Below are 26,995 nucleotides of genomic sequence, written 5' to 3'. Positions count from 1 at the left end.
CTTATACCTTCTCATATATGAATGTATTTGGGTTGCTATTGAGAGATACATTTTTGGCATGGCCCAAACGCTCTACAGAGTGACCTGTAATTAAAGTTTATTGGAACAAAAATTGGAGGAGTAATTGTACGAAACATTCAGTGTCAATGCTGAGGTTAAGTCCAAGTGTCTTTAAATGCATTAAATTGCAATGCTTAAGTAAATGGACTTGGTTAATTTCCACCACTGCCTCTATTCAGCAGCAAAAACATAAACATCTGATTTAACCACTGCATTTGTTTCTCATTTCACTCCGCAGGTACAGATGTTAGAAACCTCTTATGTGTGCGAGGGGTTTGAATATTCATGCACATGGCGATTGTAATTATGTATTTCTGAAAAGTTCTACTATATGTGGCAGGTGCTGAATCAAAAGCATGAATGAATCTTCTACTTCAATTTTATCCAAACTTCCTTCCTTCCTTCCTTCCATCCTTCCCAGAAATTCAGGTTGCTCTTAATCACTGTATGCAGTACTCGCATGTGTTAGAGCTAAGCAGCTCACAAAAAAGGCCTCTAAAAGACTGAAGAGCAATTATGGCTGCGCTCTGAACATTAGGTAATATTTCTGTCCCGTAATAATGGGGTGGTCTTCTCATAAGCTAAGCCTCACATAACGAGCGCTCGATTAAATGTATATGGTGCTAAAGGAAGCTCTGCTTGTAATGCAGTGTAAAGTCTCTTGTTGCTGTAGACTACTTTGTGTTGCAATTTCTTGATGCTCTCATACTTTCAGCCGTACACTTTAATCTTGCGCTGCTGTTCAAAAGGTGCTTGACGGCTCCTCGGCCACGACATTCACTCAGCGAAGAGAGGTACGGGGTGAAAAATGACCCCCCCCCAAAAAAATAGAAATAAATTAATAAATGAAGAACGCAAGACAGAACGGCTTAGAGGATGAGGAAACGATGCCACCGGAAAAGAAAAGGCTCAAGTGTTCCACAGGGCATGGGAATCAAAGCCATCTCCTCCCTCCTCCGGAGCGAGAGGTGTGCGCTGTAATTAAGTCGGAGCAAAGACAGTGCCACTCTCTGAGGAGCACTGATCTCTTTCAGAAAGTGGGCTGCTCTCATCACCGTGGTTACTCTGTTGTATAATTGTGCAGCATATTGCTTGTGTATGCATGCTGATTTCATGGAGTGCTGTTATGGTAATAGGTCCTTTCAGTCTTGCGTAGTTCCTCAGTTGCCATATGGAATATTTGACCTCCGAACAACAGCACCTGCAACAGTCCTGTTTAACCTGAAGAGAAGCGTAGATCCTTAGGACTTGATGGGTTAGGCTTAAGGTTAGTCCTCAGCTGTTGTGACTTCACACACTTCCTGCTGATTTTTAGCAGGACTACACATTTAGCGCTGGGAATAGCATTTTTTTTTTTTTTTTTAAAACAGGCAATCAAAGTCAGATCCTGGTCCACATATTGTTTCAGGATTACAAATCAAAGATATATCACTGTAAGCATGTATGTTGGCCAATAAGAGGAACTAATGTACTGTAAAAAAAGGAAATGCAAAATATCTCCTACAGTGAAAGGGCTAATGTATTTGGCACTAGTATTTCCACCATTTGCAATGTTTTATAGGATATCACAATTTGTGTGCATGTGTTTTTTTTTTTTTTTTTTTTTTTTTTATTATTATTATTTTCATCTTGCACCAACTAATGATTCTGGTTCCCATTTCACTGCTTTGCAAGTTAACACAAAACTTGAATACTGAATTTATTTGAGACGACAATGTCATTGCATGCCACAATATCTGTGTCAAGATATTACATTTTGGAGGTCATATTAGCCCAGTGCACTAAAATTGACATATTCCTCTCAAAAAGGCTGCATGCAGGACGTCACAGTACTTGGCCTTTGTTAACTGAAATACTTTTCAAACAATGATAATTGATGTATCTGCATGAACACATATGTATGCATTAGTATTGCAAAATAGCTTATATAACAATGCAACACTAATAACATCCCACCCCCACATATTTGTGCTGCGCATATTTGTTTCCACTATTGCTAATATTTTGCTTTATGTTAATGTTTAATTTTTCTTCCATTTTTGTATATTAAAAATCTTTTGCCCTGAAAACAAATTCCATGTAAACTTAAAACCTACAAAGAAATGAATAACATGATTTGATTCAGATTTTCTGCATTGGTACTTTTTTCAAGTCTTTCAAATCAATACTTCAAGTGTATTTTATCAACGACTTAATTTTAATTTTAACGCAGGGCCTTCAGTGGTGGTTGAGTGTTTTAATGCTCCATGCTGCTTTTAAAGTGAAAGCTCTAAAGACCAAAGTAAAATTCCTTTCTAATTTATGTAATATTAAAATGCTGTTAGAGTCTTTGAACTTGGTCTGGCAGGAGCCTACTGTTTGCATGCACCAGGCAGTGAGCGAAAGCATATTGTCTAGCCATTTGCCTGTTGGGACCAGGAAGGCAGGAGGGTGTTCAGTTGGGGCCTTGTCTCAGTAATGGAGGTCAAGGCCCTGCAGCTGCCTGCAGTACTCAGGGGATGAGCTGCAGCAGTGACGTCGGGGCCCATGGACCTCTGAGGAAAGAGCAGAGCGAGGGGGACTCTTGTCATCTGTATCCCTGCAATTCATCGCTTGGCTTTTTCGGCACATTCCCCCATTCCTCATTTATTTTTCTGTGTACTTGAAGTAAAAAAAAAAAAAAAATACACAAAATTACAAACTGCATATCCAGAGCTCTGGTTTTTGTCACACCACCTGTGGTTAAGCACATAAAATATTCTTCACACAACATAAGGAAGAAAGCCAGCAATAAATATCCATCACAATCAGACTTTCTGCAGTAAAGTCACTTCTTCATTTATGGTCTGAGATGACGGAGTTGAGACTGCTTCGAGCGATTCGTATTTATTTTTACCGCTTGATTGTAGGCAAATCAGCATCCGAGCCATAGGGGTAGTTGGTTTCTGTTGCGTCATGCAATCATGCATGTTGAGTAAATCTATGCACATCATTATCATAACTACAGATAATATCCAGTAGGGAGATTCAGGCTATTTTTGAGGCCTCCATATATAAAATTTTCAGATGTTTGACTTGTAATCTGCCCCTGACTTTTCTTTAAAAGACCATTCATTAATATGTAGCTTCTAATTGGTAAGGAGGAATTTAAGAGTGGGGACAGTAATAATTTCCAATATGAATACATCACCACTAAACTTAGATATAAAGCTTTCAACTAATGCATTTAGGTCAGTCCTGAAATGAATATTCCTCTGTTGCCGGGGACAAAAAAGACTTGACATAACCACTTAAAACAGCTTTCCACATGAAGGGGAGAAGTGTCTCTTTCAACACTCTTGATTAAATTCTCATATGTTACAGTAGTTGAGTGTATCGGTCATTTTCTTTCCTTTCTCCATCAGACAAACAGCTCAGAGTCGTAATGCAGGTACCTGAGAGAAAACCTCCATCTTCTTAATTAGCGTGATTTGAGGCTCATCGGATGGGGTCTGTTTTTATTCATCAACCTCTATTCATGCAGCTCCCTCTCCTCATGACATCTCTAACAATGGCATTAAGTGGCAGAGCAGTTCTGATATGTTGTTACAGCGCAGCTTCAGATTATGGTAGACGGAGCCCCGTAATTGATGTCTCCATGGAAATGGATGTGGGGTGGCGATGGAAAGATTAAATGAGAAATGAAAGAAAAGAGCAACCCCCGGTTTCTACTTGGTTTCTCCCTCTTTGTATGTAGGGGAGGATTTCTCCCCCACCTCCCTGCTGTGAAAGGCTGAAGTGAATTTCTTGGCCAGAAGTGCCGCGTGCTGCTTGTTTATCATGAGGCCGAACATTTAATCTTGTTATATAGGGATCGGCTTCTTTGTGTTGGGTTGGGTTAGACCACATATGTCAAACTCAAGGCCCGTGGGCCACATCCGGCCCGGGATACAATCATATCTGGCCTGCAAGATCGTTTCTATTGTCGAATGTTTAATGACCCAGCTGTATGAGGGCAGCCGCAGGCCTGACGCTCATACTACAAATCCCACAATGCAGCGCAACAACTGACGTGCCAAACAAGTCCTTGCAAGAACTCTAATTTCAGCTTCTCTGATGATACACCAATCAGGCATCTATGGATGTTTTCAATTGTGTCCAAAATGTGTCTTGTTTTTGGAGCTCATGTGGCTGTGATTTAAGAATTGAAAAATTTGAATCTTTATTTATTTTTTCAAGTTTTCACTCGGCATTTTTATGGCGAGCAAAATATTTATGTCTATATGCGCTATGAGTTTTGGCCCCATGTGTCACCCTAACTTGACACCCTAAGTTAGACTGTTACTCTGGGAGCAAAATTGTGGAAGTGCCGATTGTTTTCTCTTTTCTGAGGGGGTGTCTATTTGGACTGGAATGCGGTCAAATTTTAAAGTACATTGGGGAACAATGATAATAAATCTTACATAAGAACGAAAGCAAGTTTTTGGTGTGACTCATTTAGCTGCATATATCAACAACTTTAACAACCTATCTAAGTTTATGATGCTGGTTATTTTGTGCTACCAGGCAGCAAAGCCCAATCCATTAGTCCTCTTAGAGACAGTGAGATGTTGAAGAGTTATTGACCTCTCAAAGTACCGGTCCTGGCCACAGCTAGGGCTACTTGGATTTTCCCTAGTTGCAGTCAAGGACTGGAACCATTGCAGACTAGAAATGAAACAATTTCACACAACAGCCTATGCCCTGCAGTGCCAATCTTTTCATCTACTCCCAACTCGAGCAGGAAAAGTTCAGCATACAGTTCAAGGTAGATGAGAAATTTACCAGTTACTTTCTTGTGTGATCATTGCAGCACTGTACAATTTTCTGAATCTGAATGCGGCCAGTTGGGACAACGACGAAGATGAGAAGGAGCAAAAGTTGCTCATGAGAAATGTGAATGCAGATGACGAGAGAAATAGCTCATCCTGATTTAATGTCGATGACTTTTTCATGGAAGTCGCTGTTGGAGATGGAGAGCAAGTTTGTGAAGCCAGGGGAGAACATCCTAACAACAGACAAAGGAAAAAATTCACGCTCAGGATTTTTTCTTATTTAAGCCCTGCACAAAGGTCATGAAGAGCGCAGCGGTCCAGATCATCATTCATAACATGCATAGATGTATCCATTCGGACCCCTTTATAGTAAATACGGTATAATAAATTATGGTAAATGATTGCAGCCCAGCTCCTCCAAGTAAATTTTGATTGATTTCACCCCACAGACAGAGTTTGTTTGATCACACTGTGTATCTCAGTTGGCATAAAATCAACCACTGCATTCTGCCACTTGTGTGTTTTCATTTGGATCAGTTCCATGAATCAGTTGATATATTCTAGATTGATGTGTCAGTCCTTATATGGTAGTACCACAACTTTCTGGGATCGTAACTCAACCTACTGTTGGTGCAAACTCAGAGATATGTTCATACTTTATATCAATAGATTGATTTACTTCATAGATCCCAAGCTGGGAATATCTTATGTTACCGCAGCCAGTAATCAGCATTAAGATGTTTTTTTCTTTCTTCCAGCTTTTCCCTATTTGGGGTCGCACAGCGAGTCAGGTCTGTCGCTTTCATGATTGATTCGGCTGCAGTTTTTACGCCAGATGTCCTTGCCGCAACCCTCCCCATCTATCCCGGCTTGGGACCGGCAAAAGCCCACCACTGGTTTGCTTTGTGGCTGGGGTATAAAGTATTGAGACATGCTGTGAATACAAAATGTGCAGAATATTTGCAAAACAGGCATAGTGTATAATAGATACAACACTGTGTAATGTATAAGTGGCGTGCAACAACAAACTATCAAAGGTGTAAATTTGAATAAAATTAAATAAATAACCCAAAAATAGAGCAAGCGCTGAGGATGCAGGATGATATGCAAACAAGACCAGGGTGTTAGACAACCGTCGAGTTTGAGTTCTGTATGTCTGACGGAGGTTATGCTATGGCTTGGGACTGGAAGATTATCTGTATCTACCGCATTACTTACCTAATACCATTACTTGATGTACCTGTTTTATTTTACTTAGCAAGTTACCTCATGTGTCGCCGACTATAATTAGATGTTATTTTTGCATGACATTAGATGACAAAGTCCACTTTAGCAGGGCTTTGGGAAAGATGGAGCAGCAACTCACACTGGAGAGGCCGCTCTCCTTATGAAACCAAGGTTCTTTCTTTTTATCTGCTTTATCTTTATCTATATGTCCATTATTGTAATCTTGACTACGAACACCTTCCCCGTCCTGTCCTGAAACCAAACCAAACCTTTTACTTAATGTTTGTTATTGTTAAGCCGATGAAGGTCTGGTGCATGTGCTGCTGTTGCCCTCCAATCTCATCATAAGCACTTAGCCATGAAAAATTGTGGACACACAACGTTTTTGCTTTTTTGCATATCAATGCTTGTGGCTCTGCTGCACCTGTCTTTAAAGCTGTCAGCAAGAAGAAAAGTGCTGCCTCTTTTATCTGTGCTCACTAGTGGCCATTTACTGCACTATTATCATAAATTCATCATATGTACCTGGAACCATCATTGACACTGATCGAAGCATTGGTTTAAAATCAGATTGCATTCATCACGTTTTGATGTTTTCACACAGACTGGCCTTAGGAAAAAATATGTACATGCTTCTTTATTTATTTTATATTCATGGTGGCTCTGTTAGCGGTTAGAATGCATAACATGTAAACGCAGCATGCCATTCTCTCCTCTTTGTTTCCTGTTGGCCTCTCTGCCAAGTACAAACTTAAATGAAAGCATAAAAACACCCCCAAAATATTAATTCATTCATTCATCTCCTACTGCTTATTTGTTTCCGGGTCACAGGGAGTGCTGGAGCCCATCCAAGCTCACACTGGGTGAGGGTGAGGTACTCCCTGGAGAGGTCACCATTCCATCACAGGGCCAACACACAGAGACAGACAGAGACCAACAGCTACTTAAACTCACACTCAGACCTCCAGACAATTTAAGAGTCACCAGTTAACCCAAACATGATGTCTTTGCAAACGCCACACAGAAAGGCCCCAGGCCGGGAACTGAACTCTTCTAATTGTGGTGCAACAGCACTAACCACTATGCCGCCATGCTGCCACGCCCCAACAATATTTCTAAAAATATATATTAAATTAACAACATTGTTTCGTACTTATTTTTCAAAAGGATTTAAATAAGAAAAAATCCCCAAAACACAGCAGTATAAATTTGATTACCATGACTACCATCATCGAACATTGACAAAGTACTGTGAATATAACCTGGGAAAAAAAGGAAAGTCCTGGTGAATAATGCAAGAGAGTGAAAAAAAAAGTCAATTTCTAAATATACTCGGCCCAGGATGCAAAATATATTGTCCGTGACAATATATTTTGTGTCTGTTCTCTTGACATGCTGGTCAACACACACAAATATGTATTTAAAAATCATTGAATGAAAGTGCCATCCCACAATGACAAGATTGATTGGTTTGTGAACTGCCTGTTTTGAAACCTCCATTTAGTAATTTGTTCATCAACAATCTTTTTTTATTTTTATTTTTTTTAACTTATATTTGGAGGAGAGGGTCGAGCTGAGGAATAGTGAGAGATCTGGATCTGCCCTGTTCTGTACTCTATTCTCTATTCTATTCTACTCTATTCTGATTTGTTGGTACACTTCACATCCTTGCTTTATGGTCTATATTCTATTAGAGACAATGCCGGTTTAAGGCACTTTAGTGTTGGCCTCACTTTATAGACCCAGAGTCTCCGTTCATTTTTATAAACAGTCTATAGTTAAACAGGGATCATATTAGTAAGTAACCAATATTGTACATATAAATGTACCTTTGGTGTTTTATTGTTGATTAGTCAATACAATTAACTGTTATCTAGCTAATTCAACGCCCAAGGAAGTGAACTGACATGCATCAAACTCCTCAGCTGAGATTCACAGTACCGCACAGATCAACAGCTGGTGGCGATCGTGTGCCAATGAAGGTAGCAATGCATGAACATCAAGGAGGGAGGAAGAAGACTGGGTGTAAATAATGCATGAGTTGAAATGTTTTTTTCTTTTTAAAATTGGCTTGGTAAATGTTTTATGAGCAAAGGAATGCACTCTACAGGGATAAACAAAATGTGTTTTGCTGAGAAAACTCGTTGTAAACATAGTTTTTGTTGGTTTACAAGAAAACCACACAGCACCTTTAATGCGGGGTGTACATGGTTTTGATACAAATGCATCATTCATGGCCTCTGGTGTCTGGGTTCCAGTTAGAATAATGACTGTCTCGATGCAGCGTCGAGTTGCAAACAGTGCCATGCACTGAATATTTTTTTATGGCATGACAAGGCCATCATTTTCAATTTGTTTCACTTGTGCATGTCGTAAGTATTGTCAATCAGACATCTATATTGATGAAATTGTGTTGTGTTTCTTTTATACTTTACTAATTGTCATTCAACCCTGTGCATCCTCCTTGTGCTACTTCCTGTCCTACTCCTTGCTGAGGCTCCTGAAAATGCAATGGTTGGTATTAATGGTCTGAAGAGAAGTGGCGTTCTGATGAGTCTTCTGCTGGTTCAGTATTGATGAGCCATAACGCTGCATCTCTCTCTTCCTCACCCCCCCCCCCCCCCCCCCCCCCCCCCCAACACTTGTCAGGTTTGATGCATTGCCTGCACACGCTCAAATGCAAATCACACAAGAGCGGAGCTTTATCTCAAACCAAACAAGAGGAGCGGCAGAACACCCTGCATCCTCATTCCCAGCAGAGCTGCTGTATCAGAGAGGCTCTGATTAAAGGAGTGCCAGCCGAGATGCTGCTGCTGCTACAGGTGACACAATATTTGGTGCCTTGCCTGAGGAATTTCCTTCAATACAATGGGAAGGGAGCTGAAAAGATTGTGCTGCCTTATCATCGCAGGACACGATATCTGGTCGGTCAAGTCAAGCTGATTTTTTCCGGTGAAGATAATTGATATGAACGGCACTCTGAAAAACTCTTTATTAAAAATGGTATAGCAGGTATAGCGTAAGAAGCACCTCCTAAACTTAACTTGAAATGTAAGACAGACAGCGGTGAGGAACTGAGGAAGGAAGTCCATGGCTTTCTTTTTGATATTGGTGAAGTAGCATGTACAGCTCTTTTTCTTTAAATGAGTCGTAGAGGCAATCTTTCACTTTGGCAGCAATGCACACTAACTGGGATTTTTATTCCTGAGAAACAGTCCCCACTTTGCTCTACAGTGTGTAATCACTGATATCCTTCTAAGAGTAATTGCGAATGAGTGTCCTTATTAAATCTGCATAGAGACGATTTAAGCCTTTGTAAGGAAGCCAATGAAACAATGTGATCAATAGAAATCCATCCTTATCCCAGCCTTCTTTGAGCCTTCTTAAGTTTTTTATACTGTAGCCTTTGGCATTAAAGGGAAAAAGATCTAATTTAAAAAAATATATATATTAGTATTTCTATTTAAACACCTCTTGTTATATGCACTCTGCATTGTCTGCGATTAGTTGTCATTATCCCTGCCCCTATTTGCGCTGCCTCTTTCCTTCCTCAGTTTGAGGGCTCTTTATCCCACCCACAGTCTGTCTCGTCCCTCTAATTTGTTTCTCCCACTCCAGGATAAATGCTATGTAAGAAGCTTGTGTTTTCCCCCCTCTCCATCACAACGTATTTATGATGCTCCCGCTGTGCGGGGCTATTAGTCAGGGTTGTGTTGTTCACTGTATTAGGCGAGCTAAGTTTAAGAGTTGTACCCAGGGTCCATCACAAGCACTTCAGGCCAGTCTGTACACTCTCCCATTGATCTCCCTCCAGGGCCTCTCCTGGCTGCCTCAGAGCCACTTCGTGCAGCAGAGTTATGCTCTTTCTGCCACTTTCGGACTTTAATTCTACACGACACGTCTAATAGGATTGGAGATCAGGAGTTGAAGCATCTGTCATTGTTGTGTTGAAAAGATAGGCTGCTACAGCATGTCCCTACTGGAAAATGACAATGGGGCTAGCTGGTTAGCATGCTGTCTTCAGTGGTAGTTATAGAGACAAGAGTGAGAGGTTTTATTACTTGAGACAATTCTTTGAGTAGAAAAAAAATTGCTTCTTAAAACCTTTGCAGGGCAGAGGCATGGTGGCATAATGGTTAGCGCTGTTGCCCCACAAAGAAGGTCGCTGGCTCAGTTGCTGGCCTCGGGCCTTTCTGTGCGGAGTTTGCATGTTCTTCCTGTGCCTCTGGGTACTCCGGTTTCCTCCCACCATCCAAAGACATCATGTTTGGGTTAGCTGGTGACTCTAAATTGTCCGTAGATCTGAGTGTGAATGTGAGTGGTTGTTTGTCTCTGTCTGTCTCTGTGTGTTGGCCCTGTGATGGACTGGTGACCTGCCCAGGGTGATCCTGCCCTCACCCAGAGTGAGCTGGGATTGGCTCCAGCACCCCCGCGACCTGGAAACAGAAAAGCAATAGAAAATGGATGGATGGATGAACCTTTGCAATCATGTATTTCTGGCAACTTTGAGCGGACAAACAAATTTTAGCTTTCTGCAATTTTCCAAATTTTGACCTAAGGAAGCAATCAAAGTTTATTTAACTTGACAGGCACAAGTTTTAGAACACTCCTGACTGAAATTTGAACAAGGACTTGAAATAACACTCAGTGTTTTTCAGGAACAATCGTTCCCAGTATTAGGAAATGTTCAATCTTTCTGCTAAAAAAAAAAAAGATTATTTAAAGAAGATGTTTGAAAGTTTTGCTACTGCTTAGCCATAGCCAACTTTAGTAATACACCTAGAAGTTCAGTTACTGCTACCATGTGCCTACGCAGTACTACGCAGTACTAGCAAAACTTCCAAACCACTTCTTTAAAGTCCAAACCAACACAACGGGGCTGAATACAGTTTTACTTGTGGTGCTTCATTTAATTTTTCTTCATTTTCATCTTCATTTTTCACTTTTGGATAAACCCACACAAAGGTTGTTTGAAGAATCACATTTTTCAGATGAAATGGCACAAAGAAAATGAAACTAACAAAACGAGATTCACCTCCATTGAAGCACCTAAAAAAATTCCAAGGACGGACGTCTTCAAACTCGAGCAAGTAGAAAATACCACTACAGGAAAATTGAAGGCAATAGGGGTGGACCTAACAATAACCCAGTGAGGAAAATGTGATAAATAACCAGCCACTTCCTTTGAGTTTGACCAGATATCCAAAGAAATTCGAGCAATGATTAATATTTTATTTCCCCTCAAACATATCAAGGGGGAAACCTCTGAAACAGCGGTTAGGCCATCACTGAAAGCTCTATTAATGAGATTCTTTGCTGCGTCTTGCAGGCTTTGGCAGCTAAATCCTCCTACATCACACAGAGGATTTTTCTGATTAACAGTCTCATAGAAAATTTGTAACAAGAAAAACACTTCTTTTCTTCCTTATGAGGAGCAAAACTTCAGCTGATTTGGGATTGAAGCAATTGAGTGACTTGAAAATTTGCATAGTTTTGCGCTAGTTTTGCTCAATTCGAACAGCAGCGTGGTAGAAGTGAGGTGGGGTTTGTCTAGTAGCAGAATAGAATAAGTCTCAAAAATTGCTTTTTTTTTTTTTTTTCTCTGCCAAGCGTAAAGAAAGAGCTGAGTGTGTGTTGGAGGTTGAGACAGAAGTACAAGCCAAACACAGATAACACATTCCAGTCGTAGTATCTTACAACCAGCTTGAGTCTTGTTTGGCAAATTACCTCCCCTATCTTTCAAAGAGGAGGGCGCCTCATTCATGCACATTTATTTATTTCTCTCTCTTTGTTCTCCTCCTGAGAAACTTGTCAGCTGTGACAGTGGCTCACTGAAGTTATTTTGGGCCCTACTGTCCACGGCTCTAAGGTGTTATTGCTGCTCTGCGCGGCAGCGCATTATTCGGAAACTGGGCCGAACACCGCTGTGCTATCACCCTAATAAGCAATTAGCATTCTGAAACCACTCCTTTCCCTCACATTTACATTATTACTGTGTGAAAGTCGAGCAATCTTGGAAACCCTGTAGCTGTGATGAACACAAATAATTCATTCCCACAGTCATTACGGCTTTAGCCTGTGTGACACTGACAGATTCATTATAATTTTATTTGTTTTTAAGTAAACATCAAAACAGCAAACAACCTTAACTAACCACACACACACACACACACACACACACTCACCACTTATACACACATTCAAGGAAATGCACGCACATCAGGAAAAACTCAGAAGAATGCATGTGGCTTTTCTAATTACATGGGCTTGCCCTCCTGCTGCCAGAGAAGCTCATTTGGGCACTGAGAGGAACGTGTGCGCTAAAAGCAAAGTAGGCTGGGAAGGATGAGTCTTAATGAGGGGAATCAGTGGAACGTGTCTGATGGTGATATTTCTTCCTGGTGCTGGAGGGCTCTCGATGAAAGGCAGGCCTTCACCGCGAGCCCTGCTCCACCACTCAGCCCTCTCATCCTCAGATAACCGGGCACGGAGCTGCACAACAAGCAGCTCTCACACAGGAGGCAATTAAAACTCTGATCTGCTTACACATCCGGAAACCCTTGCATGGCTTCAGGCTGAGGGGAAGAGGGACAGGGAGGCAGGGAGGGTTACTGGTGGCGAGGCACTGATCTTCGTTAGTCAGCAGGAACAACGAAAGTGGTGGTCCAAAATTAGCAGTCTTAATAGCTCAGTGTCAAATGCAGTATTTCTTGAGACTAAAAAGTTATACATTAACAAAGAAAACAGATGGAGTTTCGAAGCAAAACACAAAAAGCAACATTGGGGGAGAAGGCCAAATGGGATACTATTAAGTAGAAACTGGCACGGAGTCAAAGTAGCTCTTTAACACCAGCAGAACTGCTGCCAAGCCTTAATACAATCTGTTAGTGAAGAGGGTCCTGGGACCACAGCGGGCTCAGGGCCTTTGGAGTTAGACAGAAGACTGTGTTGCTGGCAGCGGCCAGACTGAGCGATGGCCATTTCAGTGGATTGATGACAAGAGTCGTGCGACATTGTGTTGTGTGTTTTCTGAATGAACAGCTCCTCCTGCATAATTCCTGAGTCACCAACGGACAGCGGGCTCCACGTCATTTCCTGGGCGTTTATATCAGTTCAACTCACACTTTCTTATGAAGCTTAGTTGAGTTAAGTTTTAGCAGAAGCTCTGGTTCCATTAATCCATGCTTTTACTGCAAACCAGTTTGCAAACCAGCAGGGATGTTGGTGCTAAAATGCCACAATGTATCAAAAGCATGGAAACATTATAGGATTAATTATTGTAGATTATTTCTAGACTTGTTGTATTGTACGCTATTGGGCCTGGATAGAAATGCATATATATGTGTATATAAATACATGCATGTGCTAGTATGTAATAAAACTCAAACTCAACCTTGATTTGCCATCAAAGAACACATGGTCTTCTACCTTCAAAATCTTTGGGGCCTTTAAATGAACTTTTTAGTATTGGCTACTGAGCTCTTCCGCTTTTTACGCTTTTATCCATCTTTCTAATTTTCTGTGGGTGCGGAAATAAATTTTGCTGACCTGAACCTTGATATCCCCAATTAGTCAGATTCAGTTATTTTGACAGCTAGCTGGAGATTCACAGCTGGCACCAACAGCATTGCTGACACACTGTCCCCATTACACTACGTCAGTCAGCGTTATGGGAAGTTTTGATCCACCATTTCCTCCAAGGTCATGTGCACCTCTTTAGATCGTCCAACTAATGTTTTTGCAACATGTTGAGATGTGGTGGGGACCTTTCTCTATTTCCTGTCATCTTAAAGACCAACTAATTGACAGATTAATCAATCAGGAATACAATAGCTGGTTCCGCCTCTGACTGTCATGCAAAATCCATCTGTATCAATGGGAAACATTACTATGGCCCACACCCACGGGCGTAATCCCATCCAGTTTCCCAAACGCCACCTGCATTTTTTGACCAATTAAAACTAAACACCTCGCAACCACCATCCCCCCTATTTTGACAGCCGTGCTGGTGGCTCTAATAGCCTTTGGGTCATGTGATTAAGGCAGAATAGTGAATGCAACCATTAGTGGCCAGACAGGTTTGGGTCACCGTCACAGGCTCAGAGCCAGGCTGTTGTTGTCCTCCATCAGATGAGGAACGCGCCCCCACCCACAAACACACACACATCCCCATCTATTGCTCTGGCACTGCTGCCCATCATTTCTGGCTGTCTGGGTGACCTGTGGCTGCTGTGTCATTTTCACACCACAGGGCTAATTGCACCAAATGGCGGCAGATTTTGAGGGAATAGATGAGATGGGCAGTCCATGCTCACCCAGTGCCAACCATTAGCTGTAATTTCGTTTATGGCTGCAGAGAGGGATTTGATGCATTAACACCCTTACAGTGAGGCTGTGATGGAACTGCGCGATTATTTCTCTGATCTTACTCTAATAGGGAGTGAGATCCCCTTCTTCCCCACTTTCCCCCTTGTACCCTGCAGCAAAGAACATATCAGGATATCTGGAAATTTTGTTCTGCTCATTTTTGCCCTCAATGGCCAATTTTACTCTTTTCTCCCTGCAGCTGGCTGCACCTTTGATGAGGACTCGGATCCTGGGCTATGTGAATACCGACAAGGCCAAGAGGACGACTTTGACTGGCAGCTCATCAGGACCTACAATTGGCCACACGCGACTCCGGATCTTCTGCGAGGTAAAATACAAAATATGTCGTGGTAAAGGCCTCTGACCACAACACCTTCATGGTCTGGTAGCATTAAATCCAAATCCTAAGTAATGGGCGCTGTTGACCGCTGACCACAGTGCATGCCTGCTACATAGAAACGACTCTGCTCTCCAGCTCACTTATGGACTGCGCTCACACCAGACAGCTCTGATGTGAGAAAAGCAATAAAGGGAAATGAACTATTCCAGTGACTGTTTCAGGTGCTCTGGATGAGTCTCTGAATTCCCAGAAACATTTAGGGTACCAATTTTCAGACAGGCAGAGACATGCAAAATAGGGACAGAGCGCAACGCGTCATGCTCTAAAAGCCACGCCCATGCTGGTTTATGGTACATCAATAGGTTAAATGATGAACCATAAACCAGCCAACTCTGTCTGCCTGGTCTTCAAGGCTGATGTGGAGCCAACAACGGCACCTCTCATCTTACCGCCTGTATCCACTTCTCTTGTCTTAAAGGCTCATTTTTTCTGTTCGGCAGTTTATAAAAACTTAAATCAGGGTTCTTTACCCTGTCAGTAGTGCACTCTACCACACAGCCGCTTTTTGGCATTTGTTTGTGTTTGCTGGCACACGGAGAGTGACAAGACACGTTTTCACTCAATACAAAGTCAATGGAGAGCTCTTGTTTGTTTTCCCCTCCAGCGTGGGCGGGCCTTAATTGTGCTCTGTCTCTATGGCAGCAGTGCCAACTTGAAAAGGATTCAGACCTACTTTTAACACTTCAGCCTTTAAAATGATATGAAGACAGCTTGTATGACCTTACCTCTGCTTCAGAAATGATAAAAATGATTCTCTGATAAATGGCCACACTTGTGGGTCATGATTTGAGGAATATCTGCACATAGGACAGAAAATATCACCAACAAAACAAGTTCATGTAATTTTCAGGGTAAATCTTATTTGTTAAGCCAGTCTCATGGCCAGATAGTCAACCCACAGATTCAGCTAAACTGTTTCCTGAAGGTTTCCTGAAGCAAGCATCAGGGAATTTATGTTTAAAAAAAAAAAAAAAAACCCAAACTAAACCAAATGGAGCACCCAGCGTCAGGAGATATTTGACAGCTAGTTACAAACAATGCTGTTTGGGTGCACAAACACAACACATACACAACAGGCCACCAGATTGCTATAAAGCAGACTTGCCGCAGCATTTATGCGCTGTGATGTCTGTCAGGCAGTTTATTATGGGTGCCAAGTAAAATAATGACACATTTAATTAAAACTAATTTTCAGCAAACTGAACAAGACTGCGGAGCTTTCTGTTACCAGAGGGAAGCTTTAAAGCCAAATCTTGAGTTTGAAATCTTTTTCAGAATTGTTGTCAAGGCAGCATGATTGTGTAGTTTTGAATGTGAATGGTCCACAGAGGGGAAACTCTCTTATTATTTCTGCCAGTACTGTGAAAGTTATTTCAGAAAGTAAGATGTTTCTGTTAAAGTTGCACAGATGCAGCTCCTTCTTAGACTTTGAAACAATATCCAGTCTTATCGCTGACTACAGCCCACCTTCCCAATACAATGCATTTTATATGATTTCAATTTCAATTTCAATCCCATCAAAATCAATTCAATTCAATTCAATTTCAATCATTGCAATTTCCCAGTCTGGGATAAATAAAGTATCTATCTATCTGTCTACCTATCTATCTATCTATCTATCTATCTATCTATCTATCTATCTATCTATCTATATGTACCTGCGCTTAAGGTCAGTTTTGCTCTCCACCTGATTTGATTTGTGATTTGAACTAACAAACTTTGACTACTGCTAAAATTGAAAGAAAAAGAAAAAGAAAAAAACCATGACATATTTACCTTGCTGTGCAGTGAGCATAGAGACGCAGTACCTCTTGGCTATTTTGCCTCAGGGAAGCCACAAACTTCATCACCTTGTGCTGAGTTGTTTGACAAATAGGCTGTTATGGAGAGCTGGTCCTGTGATGTGGTATGTATAACACAGTGTTAGCTATGTGGACCTCCACGACAGATGGGGATATGTCTGCCTGCAAAATGAAAACCTGACACTCAGCTCAATCCTGTATTTTTAGCTACTCCTGCATCTTTATTGAGAATTATTGACCTATCAAAGAATCACCCATGATGCCCTTTGGTAAATGAGGTAGTTACAGACACACAGGAAAATGATGAAGAACTGAGACCCTTTCTGTCAGATCCAGGTCCAAACTCAGAAGTGAAGGTAGCAGGATTGTTACCAGGCAAACTGAATGCAGCAGCCGTATCAGTTCTTCAATTGCACAAATCACTCTACATTACATATTATAAAATGTTCGCCCGACACCGAAGTTCCCATTCTCTCAACTTCACAGTTTGTAAAAAGAATTAACGATGTATTGGAGTTTATGAGAAAATGCCCCTACTTCTCACTTGATTTATTAGTTCAGTAAACATATTCATAATAAGTTTATGATCTCTGTCTCGAGTGTCAAGTCTTGCTCAGTACAACATGATGGTTGTTTTAATCAATGATTGTTCCATTTACAGGTTTTCTATGTTGTGTCATCTACAAGATGCATAAATATAAAGCTCTTTGCTAACATCTGCCATCAGGAAGCCAGTCATAGTCATTGATTTTCTGTCAACCAGGTAAAGTGCTCAGAGCTGAAACTTCATGATACTGCTCATATCATCTTATACATCTCATCCCTACTAGTAATGCTAGAAAGTATAGAAAATGATGTAAGAATTGCTCGAAACCATATCAACCTGGTCAGAAGAAAGGAACAGCTGACGAATGGTGATTACGCCTGCATGTCACAAAACCTCTGTGAAATTGAGCTTCCCTCATGATGAATCATGGTGGTTTTGTGTCTTCAAGAAAAATGCAGACATGCTTTATTTCAAGTCTGGCTGGCTGCTAATGAATGTCAAAATGGACTTTCAGCCTACATGCACATGCTCACCAGCTTCCCTCAGTGATTTATGCCAAACAAGCTTTACTACTTTTGTCCTGGTTCCAATCATGAACCTACTGACAGCTTGTTTTTCCTCATCCAGTCCCTTGCTGCTTTTCTGTTTAAGTTTGTTATGCATCTGTACAGGTGGCCTGCTTCCAATCTGCGCTGAAATTTTTCATACATGTTTATTTAAAGCCGCTCTGTTTTTCTCAGGAATTGCTGTGCAAACATATGCCTAAGAGGAAAATAACCAACGGTGAAGGATGTGTGGAACTGGGTAAACTTTGGCGATTTGCAGAAGGAGAACAGCAGACAGTCATGATTTCATAATTCATTCGCAGTTATCAAATGATTTTTCCGCTTTTCCATGCGTCAGATGGCAGCAAGTGGTGTATGCTAAAAAACTCCCTGGGACTGGTGGAGGGTAGCGTGGGTCATTGCTGATTGCATTTCCTGGTGTTCCTCAGGGACAGGCAGTCTCACAAAAGCCTGCTTTTTCATCTTCTTTGCATCCATTACAAAAAGTCGATTTCAGGCGGGATGAGCACATGCTGAAAGGACTTGCTCCTCTCAGATGAGGCTAAGAAATCAACATTTAATATGTAGCTGTGTGAGATCTCATCATCAGAGAAATGTGTGAAAAAGATCACTCATGAGGTTCGGGCATAAATGGCAAGCTGTGCTAAAGAGAAATCGCGACATTTTCTCATTGAGTTACTGTACTGTATGAATATCATATGAAGTCTCATCTAACAAAATACATTTACTTGAGTGCTGTACTGTACTTAAGGATTTGAAAATATTTAAAAACTTCTGTCTTTTCTTCACTTGAAAGACACATATACTGTTAACTGCACTATCTTTCTAAAAGTGAAATGTAGCTGTGTGAAGCTGAGTTATTATTTTTTTTTTAGCTCAGTTTGTATTCTCAAAATAAAGGATGCTCGATTAAAGATGAGGATGATATTTGGACTGTGTTTGAAATTTAAGAGGAAAAGAAAAAAAATCCTTTCTCTTCGAATGACCAAACTTCATCACAAAACAAGAGATTCGTTGATTCCACTGTGCTTTTATGTCTATTTCTAGAGTTTAACCAAAACATGAATAAGAAAACACTGAAATTTAGTTTAGAGTTTAACAGTTTATGTAATTTCAAGAAAGTCCTACTGTTTGAACTATCATTTTATTATGTATCATGCAAGGCCAATAAAAATCTAAAAGTATTTTTAAATTTATATGTCCTTTAGACCCCACAAAATCGCATCATATGTTGACTCATCTTTCAAAACCTAATTTAACAGAGATTCAACCTCAAAACACAGGCAATTCTTACTAGGTGATATTTACTAATATCAAGTACAAATGGAACCATTTCAACGGTTGAATGTTTTATTTCACAGCCCTGCTGCAGAGTGTTAATTATGTGAAACAACAAGCTCCATACGAACAGTTGCAAGTGTGACAAGTCCTTAAAGATGAGGTGCTTGTTGAGCTTTCACATTCAAACGAATGAGAAAGTATGTCCAACTTTTTGACTGGTAGTGTATCTGTCCAGCCCTCTTGCTTTATCCTGCAGCTCAGGAAGAGTTTTCAAGGTCAGGACTTTCCAGAGAGGATTTGAGCTAACATGGCATATCCACAATTCACTGTGAATTTTTTGCCAAGGGCATAAAATTCTTTCAGAGATGCTTAAGACGCTGAAATTGAGACAACAACTTAGTTTATTGGGCAGCAGTAGCTCAATAGTATTGATCTGTGCCCACCAGCCAGTGGAATACCAATGACATGAAACATTGCAGCTAAAAAGGAACATGTCACGCCACTTCAGCGTTGCAATTTTTTAAATTTATTTTGTTGTTGTTATTTTTTTCTTTTCATGGCAGTGCTTCAATCTGCTTATCAGCATTGCAATGCAGGATGTAAGGTGCCATGGCTCGGTGCTTGGAGCTGTGCGGGAAAGCAGACATGATTGCTGCATGCGATAGGCGGCGTTTCTGTTGTACTTTTGAAAGTAAAATTTAACTGGGTTGTGTTCCACAAAGCAAAGCAGATCCAGAGGCTCCTGAGGGAGATTTTATTGGGAGTTAAATTAAATTGAACCCGCAGAGGACTCCAAAAAAGATTAACTTAAGTTGAGTCGATATCACTACAGTCGGTCTGAGATCACATGCTTGCTGGAGGTTTTAGGCAGGAGAGCAGAGAGGTGGGGAAAGTTACCACAGGCGATTAAATGACAGGCACGTGCTGGTGTTGTTTTTTTGTAAGGACAGAAAGTGTTGTAGCTTGTCCCACTGATCTGAGCCGCTCACCAACATAGCAGTTAAAGCTGCAGCCGTGACTGTGACACACAGCTCATGGAGGCAGTTAAAGTTCTTTAAAACAATTTGTGTGTGAGATTGGGACAAAATATTACTTTCTCTTATTTCAATCAGGGGGTTGTCTGGATTTGTTTTTTCTTATGTCTCACTCTCTTTTAAATGTATAAAGTAACTTTTTCATATTTAATCGGGGGAATGTGACTGGACCTATCTTACTTTTTCTTATATTGGATATTTTCTTGAATTTGCTATTGAAATAATTGAAATTATTTTGATCTTTGTAATGCTTTGTTTCACTGACTTCATGTCCTCTTTGTTCATGCATCAGTGCTGTGGTTTCAGCTTTAAATTGACTCTTGTCCAAGCCACATCTTTAAGATCTTCTTGGTCATTTTTACCTGTCCTTAATCTCAGATAACAAATTTTAGTCAGGAGATATACAATTTGATGCAATTAAAATTTTCGGGGCTAGGATTAGATTCAAAATCAGTTTTTAGCGAACAAATGTTAGCAGTAAGCTACTTTACAGGGATCAGCCATAACAGCCACTGGGAGGTGAAGAGGAAAACATGGAACAGCGGAGTCAGCCCCAACACTGCAACTTCTATGGTTGTCCTGATCTGGAGGGATTAGGACCTACTAGAAGGGGTCCAAGGAAGGAAAACCACTGGACCACAGACAGGGTTAGGGGCCAAGAGCCATAGATGGTTGTGGGGAGTGATCCAATAGAAGAGCTACTGGAGCTTAAGCTGCAGAAGAAGTTCATGCTGGTTCAGAATACACTGAGCATCACTGTGTTTTATGTATGGGGCTATATAGCTGCAGACCATTCAGGGTGTCCACGCCGTCCCCTGTCCTTTTTGATCGAAGTAGATTTTGACCCTATAGTGGCTACTTCCAGCTCATGTATTTCAGTTACTGTCTGTAGAATAAATATTAAGGGTTCATTCAGTCTAATTCGGAGCCAGTCAGTTAGTTAACTTAATCACAGTTGAATCAATCACAGTCAGTGCTCTTCAGACAATACCCCATTACCTCCTTTTGTTTGGAGCAAACTTAGCCATCTCTAAATTCAGGTGAAATATGCTTGCTTTTAAGGAGCTGTACATTTAGAGAGCAGGCTGTATGCACATCAGCTTTCAAAAGAAATGGACAAAGGGAATGTTTATTTATTTTCCATATGCACCTTGTTGGAAATGTAGGAGGAAACACATATTAAGGTGGAGGAGAGCGGACCTTTTCACATTTCAAAAGAGCAGCAGAGGCACAGTTGTCCATGCAAAGAGATAATGTCTGCTTTTAGATTCTTCAAACACTCAGCCCTGCCATTTCAAACAGACAGTATGCAAATACCATGTGGCTGCAAGAATCATCATTAATGGCAGCTTTCGTTCAGCATAAATCACCTTTGAGCCACGAATGCTGCGGCGGCGCTGGTCCAAAATGCACAAAGCTCGGCAAAGTGGAAGTAAAGCGAACTAAACTTCTGAGGCTCCTTCTCCCTTCAAATTTCCCTCTTGGGGTTTGAACATGATGCTCATTTGCTGAGCGGAACTTCAAACATTTTCTGCTTTCTTGCCTCAACCCTCTGCCCTCTCGCCTGTCCCCGCTCCACTGGCTGCTGGCTTTGATGAGCTCGGCCCCAGACTAGAAAAAGTAACGAGAAGAGGCAGAATGACTCTTTGCATTTAAATGGCACATTAACAGAGAGCAGTTTCTCCTGATCCAATGACTTATTTGAATTTGTCAGCATTGGAGAGCCTGTTGTTGTGGAGGCACAGTGAGGTCCATGTACAGCTGAAGGCCTTTTCATAAACTCTGGCCAATCAAGTATATCCGTACACTTTCAAAAGAGATATGGGATCAGAGATTAATATTGATTAAATCACTTCTTCTCTTCAACCCCGCTTGCTCCTGCAACAAAAGGTTAATATTCAATTACTAGGAAGTAATTTCAATTGAAAATTATTCTTAGTGATCTTCATGAAGGAATACAAAAGTGGATGCGTTTCAGATCTTTTCTAGTGTTTATAACTTCATTACAAACTGAATATGTTTTACTTTGTGCTGCATGCACTTAGTTTAAATTTTTCGTGTGGTTTTTAATCACTATTATTTTCTTAAACACAAATATCGGAAACTTGGTTTGATCAATCAGTTAATTAGTAGCATTAACCATGGTCCAAGTAAAATATAAATAAAAAATCTATTCTGTTTGTGAGCTAATTTAGCCTCTGCAGAAATGCATGTGTTTGCCTTCTGTCCACGTTCGATGAGAATAGTAGTGTTTGTAACAAAGCATAAAGACTTACACCTCCGCTCGTTAATTCAAGTCATGTTTGTTTCATTCACTCTTGCTTCCTGTCTATACTAAGCTGAGCTAATTATTTAGTTCTCATGTCTTTGGTGTTCACGTTCTCAGTATTACTTTAACCATGTAACTAAGCATAAACCTAACCAGAGCTCCATCATTGACAAAGTCATTTTTTTAATATAACTAGCATTGGAAAAAACATCATCAATTCACCAACAGAGGAACAAGGTGATGACTAATGTTTTGTCAATTAATGGCATTCTTGAACAATTAGCATATTTGTACCCCCCAGTTGTCACGGGAGAGCCAGTAAATTGAAAATCTAGTCATTGGAATGGAGCCAAACTAGAGGGGTAGGAACAACTATCAGTCTCAAAATTAACATTATTGAATCCTCTCACTATGGGTTGTGATTTCACGATGAGAAATAGAAGCGGCAATTTTGTAGTGGTGACACTTAGGTGTGGTGGCTAAAATCTCAAATCTGGCAACAACCTCAGTGACGGCTGGTGGTTTGTACTTCGAGGTTGTTGTTATGTAGCTGTTGAAATAGGCAGCAACTGTAGTAGGATTTTTTTTTTCACACCTTTTGTTGAATTACAACATATTTGCTTTTCCTTGAGGGAATATTTCAGTGTGTTTATAAATGAAGTCTACTTTCATGAATTTGGTGGTTGCATCAGATTTTAGCTGTCCCTGGTGCTGTAGATAAACATTACTGACTGCTCAGTATAGTGTCGTGTGGCCTTTCTTTTTTTTTTGCTTCTTCTTTTCTTGTTGAAGTTGTGACACTTGTCATTGCAGCCGTCTGTTCCTCTGAGCTTCTAAATTTACTTTCTTTTATCAGACCCAGGGGGAAGTTAAGGGGAGGACATAAACCATCTGTGTGTGTATCTTGGGCAAGACAGACTGAGCCCACTAAATACCACAAGCAGACAATAGACAGACTCGATAAATGAATACAGGTCGGGAAGAAAATACGCTGGAGAAGAGAAGGCAATGCTTTGTGGGGATGCCAGATGTTTTTGCACACAAAGGGGAGATTCAGAAGTGATATGCCGAAGGGGAATGACTTTTTTTTTTTTAAAAGGAGCAAGGATTTTCCGTGTGGAACTTTTACTGCCTGTTGCTTTCTTATCCTCGCGTGGCACATTGAATGATAAAGGTTTAGTGCAAACTGTGAAATTGCACTTTATGGTAGAGGACGACTGATGATAACACAGTCCTGTCTTTGTTTTCTATAAGGCTCCACCCTGATCTGACATCAGCCGGCAAGGACTGGCGCATGTTCTCATCATCATTGATCAACCGCATGGTTGTGTTGCTGTATAAATTATGTTGACAGCACTTGTTGATTGGCTAATTATGCAGTTAGACAGAAATGAGGTTAGGGTTAGGTGATGAGATTTTTCAGTGGCAGGTGATTACTCTGTCTCTGTCAATGGGCTGATTATGAAAATGGACATCGACTGACATCGAGTGCTATAGAGCTTTAAACCTGTATTCTAACCTGTATCCTAATCTAATAACCATCAAGGGGACGACTCCACTGGTTGTAAAAAAAAAGAAAAAAGAAAAAAGTCAGACTTCTATTTCTCACTTTAGCTCAATAAATTATATAGTACAGAGCAGGTGAGATCCAGCTCTCACTCCTCCTCTGCTCCACCACCTTTTCTTCATATATATATCTTATATACAATATATATTTGTGTGTGCGTGTGCGTGTGTGCACTGATGTGTATAGGGAGGCCAGGTTTTCATATAAGGGGTCCATTAAACAGTTGGGTTAGAAATAAATATACCATGGAAGACCACGGATGTCATTACCACTGAAAATAATGACTGATGGAACATCTTTGGTGTCTGTATCTACATTAAGTGGTGTGCAAGTTAACACTTTAAGTCCAGTCATTTCAGCAACTCGGGCAGTGATGTGATGATACATCTTGACATTAGTCACTCATACTTTTCTACATGCCGATCCACTTCTCGCAAAAGTAGCCGACATAAAAATAAGCATTCACAGGAGTAGTTGTTTAAAAAAATAGACACTGTAGCAAATAGACATAAACAGAAAATGGCAATTAAAAATATGTTCAAAAATGATGAGTGGGAGTATACACCATGACTGTAGTATGTGCGGGGCAGCTACTCTGCGTGTTTTTACTGTACAAGAAGTGCAACATAAGAAAAGTGCAGAATACAAATGAATAATTACTGAGTGATGTGCCATTGTATCAGGCTGCAGGGCAAGGAAGTGAGAGCGGGTCATGAACTAATTGGCAGGTCATTGTTGAGTTCCTGGATCCTTCAGTTTGCATGTCAGAATGTTCTTGGCCAAGGTACCGATTCTCAAAATGCCCCAAATGTACTCAGTATGTGAATAAGTACATTATGTCCAGAATGATAGTTGTTTGTAAAGAACGGCACTGTGATTGAGAGATGGATAGATAACATGCTGTGTAGCAACTTTTGATACCCTGAACTGTGACATTTTCAATTTAGCTCAAAGAGCTAACTTGGTTAGCGGGTTTTGGCCTATGTTCAATATTTGCTTTATTTTATGTGCTTCCTTTTTTTTTTTTATTGTGTTGACTAAAAGATCATTTGGTGATTTGTTCTCATAGGCTTTTGTGTTTTACAGTTGAAACAACATGTTAGCATCAAAAATAAAAACCATCATGTGCACCTTGCATCGGTGCAAAATATATATGACAGCAAATCATAGCATGATGTGTGTTTTTGCTTGAAAATGGTGTCCATCCAGTAAATAAATTTTACCTCAAATCTCCTTGGAAGAATAACCATTTTTGCTTCTGCTTGCAGCCTCACTGCCTGTGAATATAACTCCTGAGTCCCAAGCTAGCAAGGGAGGGTCAATCACAATGGCCTCTCTAAGCTCTCTCCAGTTTATGAAAAACGTTTAGAGTAGATTTGCATTATTTATTAGCTTCGCCAATGCCCTTCAATGCTTGCTTGAGCTCTTAATACCTGGTATTAACAGCACATTGTGCTGCAAATGACAAAAATGACAAACAGGTCCCATTCCTCCAAAAGGGGCCTCTGCTCACCATCTCTACCACTGATTATAATAAGACTGTTCCCGTTGGCTTCGTTCTCTTCTCACACATGACTTCACACCTACAAAAACACCACAGTGGTGCCTCTGATTGGAGCTTCTATCACAATGTTGCATATGCAAACAGCCAAGAAATCCACATGAAAAATAGTAGACTCTTTTCTGGTCGGTGAAATATACAAAACAAAAATCTCATGTGGCCTGTCGATCTAAATATACATGATTTGAACCTGAATGGAGGAGAGTTGAGAGATGTTTTTGAATTCAGGTGTACTTATGGTGACAGTGTCCTGGAGAAAACAATACAATATAAATGTAAATGGATGTGAATGTTGCACTTCAACATTTCATGTGAAGGCTGTAAGAGTAGCCTCATCTATTTGTCCACAGATTTTCATAACCTGACCGCATTCAGAACTTTTATTCTTTTGTGTATTTGCTACTCAAATGAACCGATTTTTCACCTTTTGTTTGTATAAAATAGTATGAAAACATCATAACAGAGTTTGAGTAAATATATAAACAATTGAAAATAAAATTCCCCTTTTTTAGATTTCAATAGTGTATTTTACATGGAACCCTCTGTGACCCTGATAGATAATCGATTATAATTAAATATAATATAATATAAATAAAATAAAAAATTACATGACATTTTACATGGAGTCATGTATTACCAGCTAAGTCAGTATCTGTCTATTTATGAACAATTTTATTCCACTTTGATTATGATAAATGTCTAATTAGTTTAATCACTCCCTAGTAATGATGAAATATGAATATTCATGTCTCGTGTTTTTAGGTTTATCGTCTTATAAGGTGCTGATTGGGGTTGTGTTCATTTTAGCACCTATTACAATTTTATTTCCTCTGGATTTAATAGTCACTCTGTGTGTCTATCCACTCAGGCTGACATGTGTTTCCTCTCTATTATCCTACATTACATTACATTTTCTACCAGTTCTGTCTAATATCTCTTTCTCTTCTCTTATTTATCCTCTCTCCCATCCCTCAAGTGCTGGCAGGCTATCTTTAGGAAATATTTCCATATCCCCCAAATGCAAACATCACATTGTCAGTGCAATTGATATATTACACATTATAGGTTCCAGAGTTAGGATGAGTCATTTGCATATAATGGGTAGATAACTGACGTAATAATGAAAGCCTGGAGTCGTGAACAGGAAGGATGAGACTTGCGAGACTAATGACAATTTAAATAATGCACAAAAAGTGATATTTTCAATCCAGGTCAAAACCGCTGGTGCTCTGTAGCCAACATAAGGTGAAGAGAGGGAAAATCTACAGTTTGACTGAACTCCAGAACAAAATCTAAACCGTTCAAAGAGCTCTGTTGACTCCTAACCTCCTTACCCAGTGAGAGCTTGAGAGCAGTTGAAAGAGGATTCACACCTGGGCTCATGTGACTTTAATGACTCATGTGATGCCTAGGCAGAGGATCCCCCCCCAGTCTCGATGTCTTCAACCACATCCTCATTTTTGGTGATTGCCCCCACCCAGTCTGGGTTACATATTTGGTTTTCCCGCACTGATCCTCAGAACTGAAGAAGCCTTTTGGATG

General features: G+C 40.4%; 1 protein-coding gene across 1 annotated transcript in view; it reads left to right on the top strand.

Moving 5' to 3' along the window:
* Positions 1-26,995, top strand: part of ptprua (protein tyrosine phosphatase receptor type Ua) — a 199,168-nt gene that overhangs the window by 40,137 nt on the left and 132,036 nt on the right. The window contains exon 2 of the mRNA XM_029513624.1: positions 14,626-14,754. Coding sequence (XP_029369484.1) covers positions 14,626-14,754 — 129 coding nt within the window. The remainder of the gene's footprint in view (positions 1-14,625; positions 14,755-26,995) is intronic.

Source organism: Echeneis naucrates, chromosome 11 (assembly GCF_900963305.1).
Source record: "Echeneis naucrates chromosome 11, fEcheNa1.1, whole genome shotgun sequence".
Classification (NCBI taxonomy): domain Eukaryota; kingdom Metazoa; phylum Chordata; class Actinopteri; order Carangiformes; family Echeneidae; genus Echeneis; species Echeneis naucrates.
Note: the sequence above shows the minus strand (reverse complement) of the source record. Positions and strands in the feature narration are given on the sequence as shown.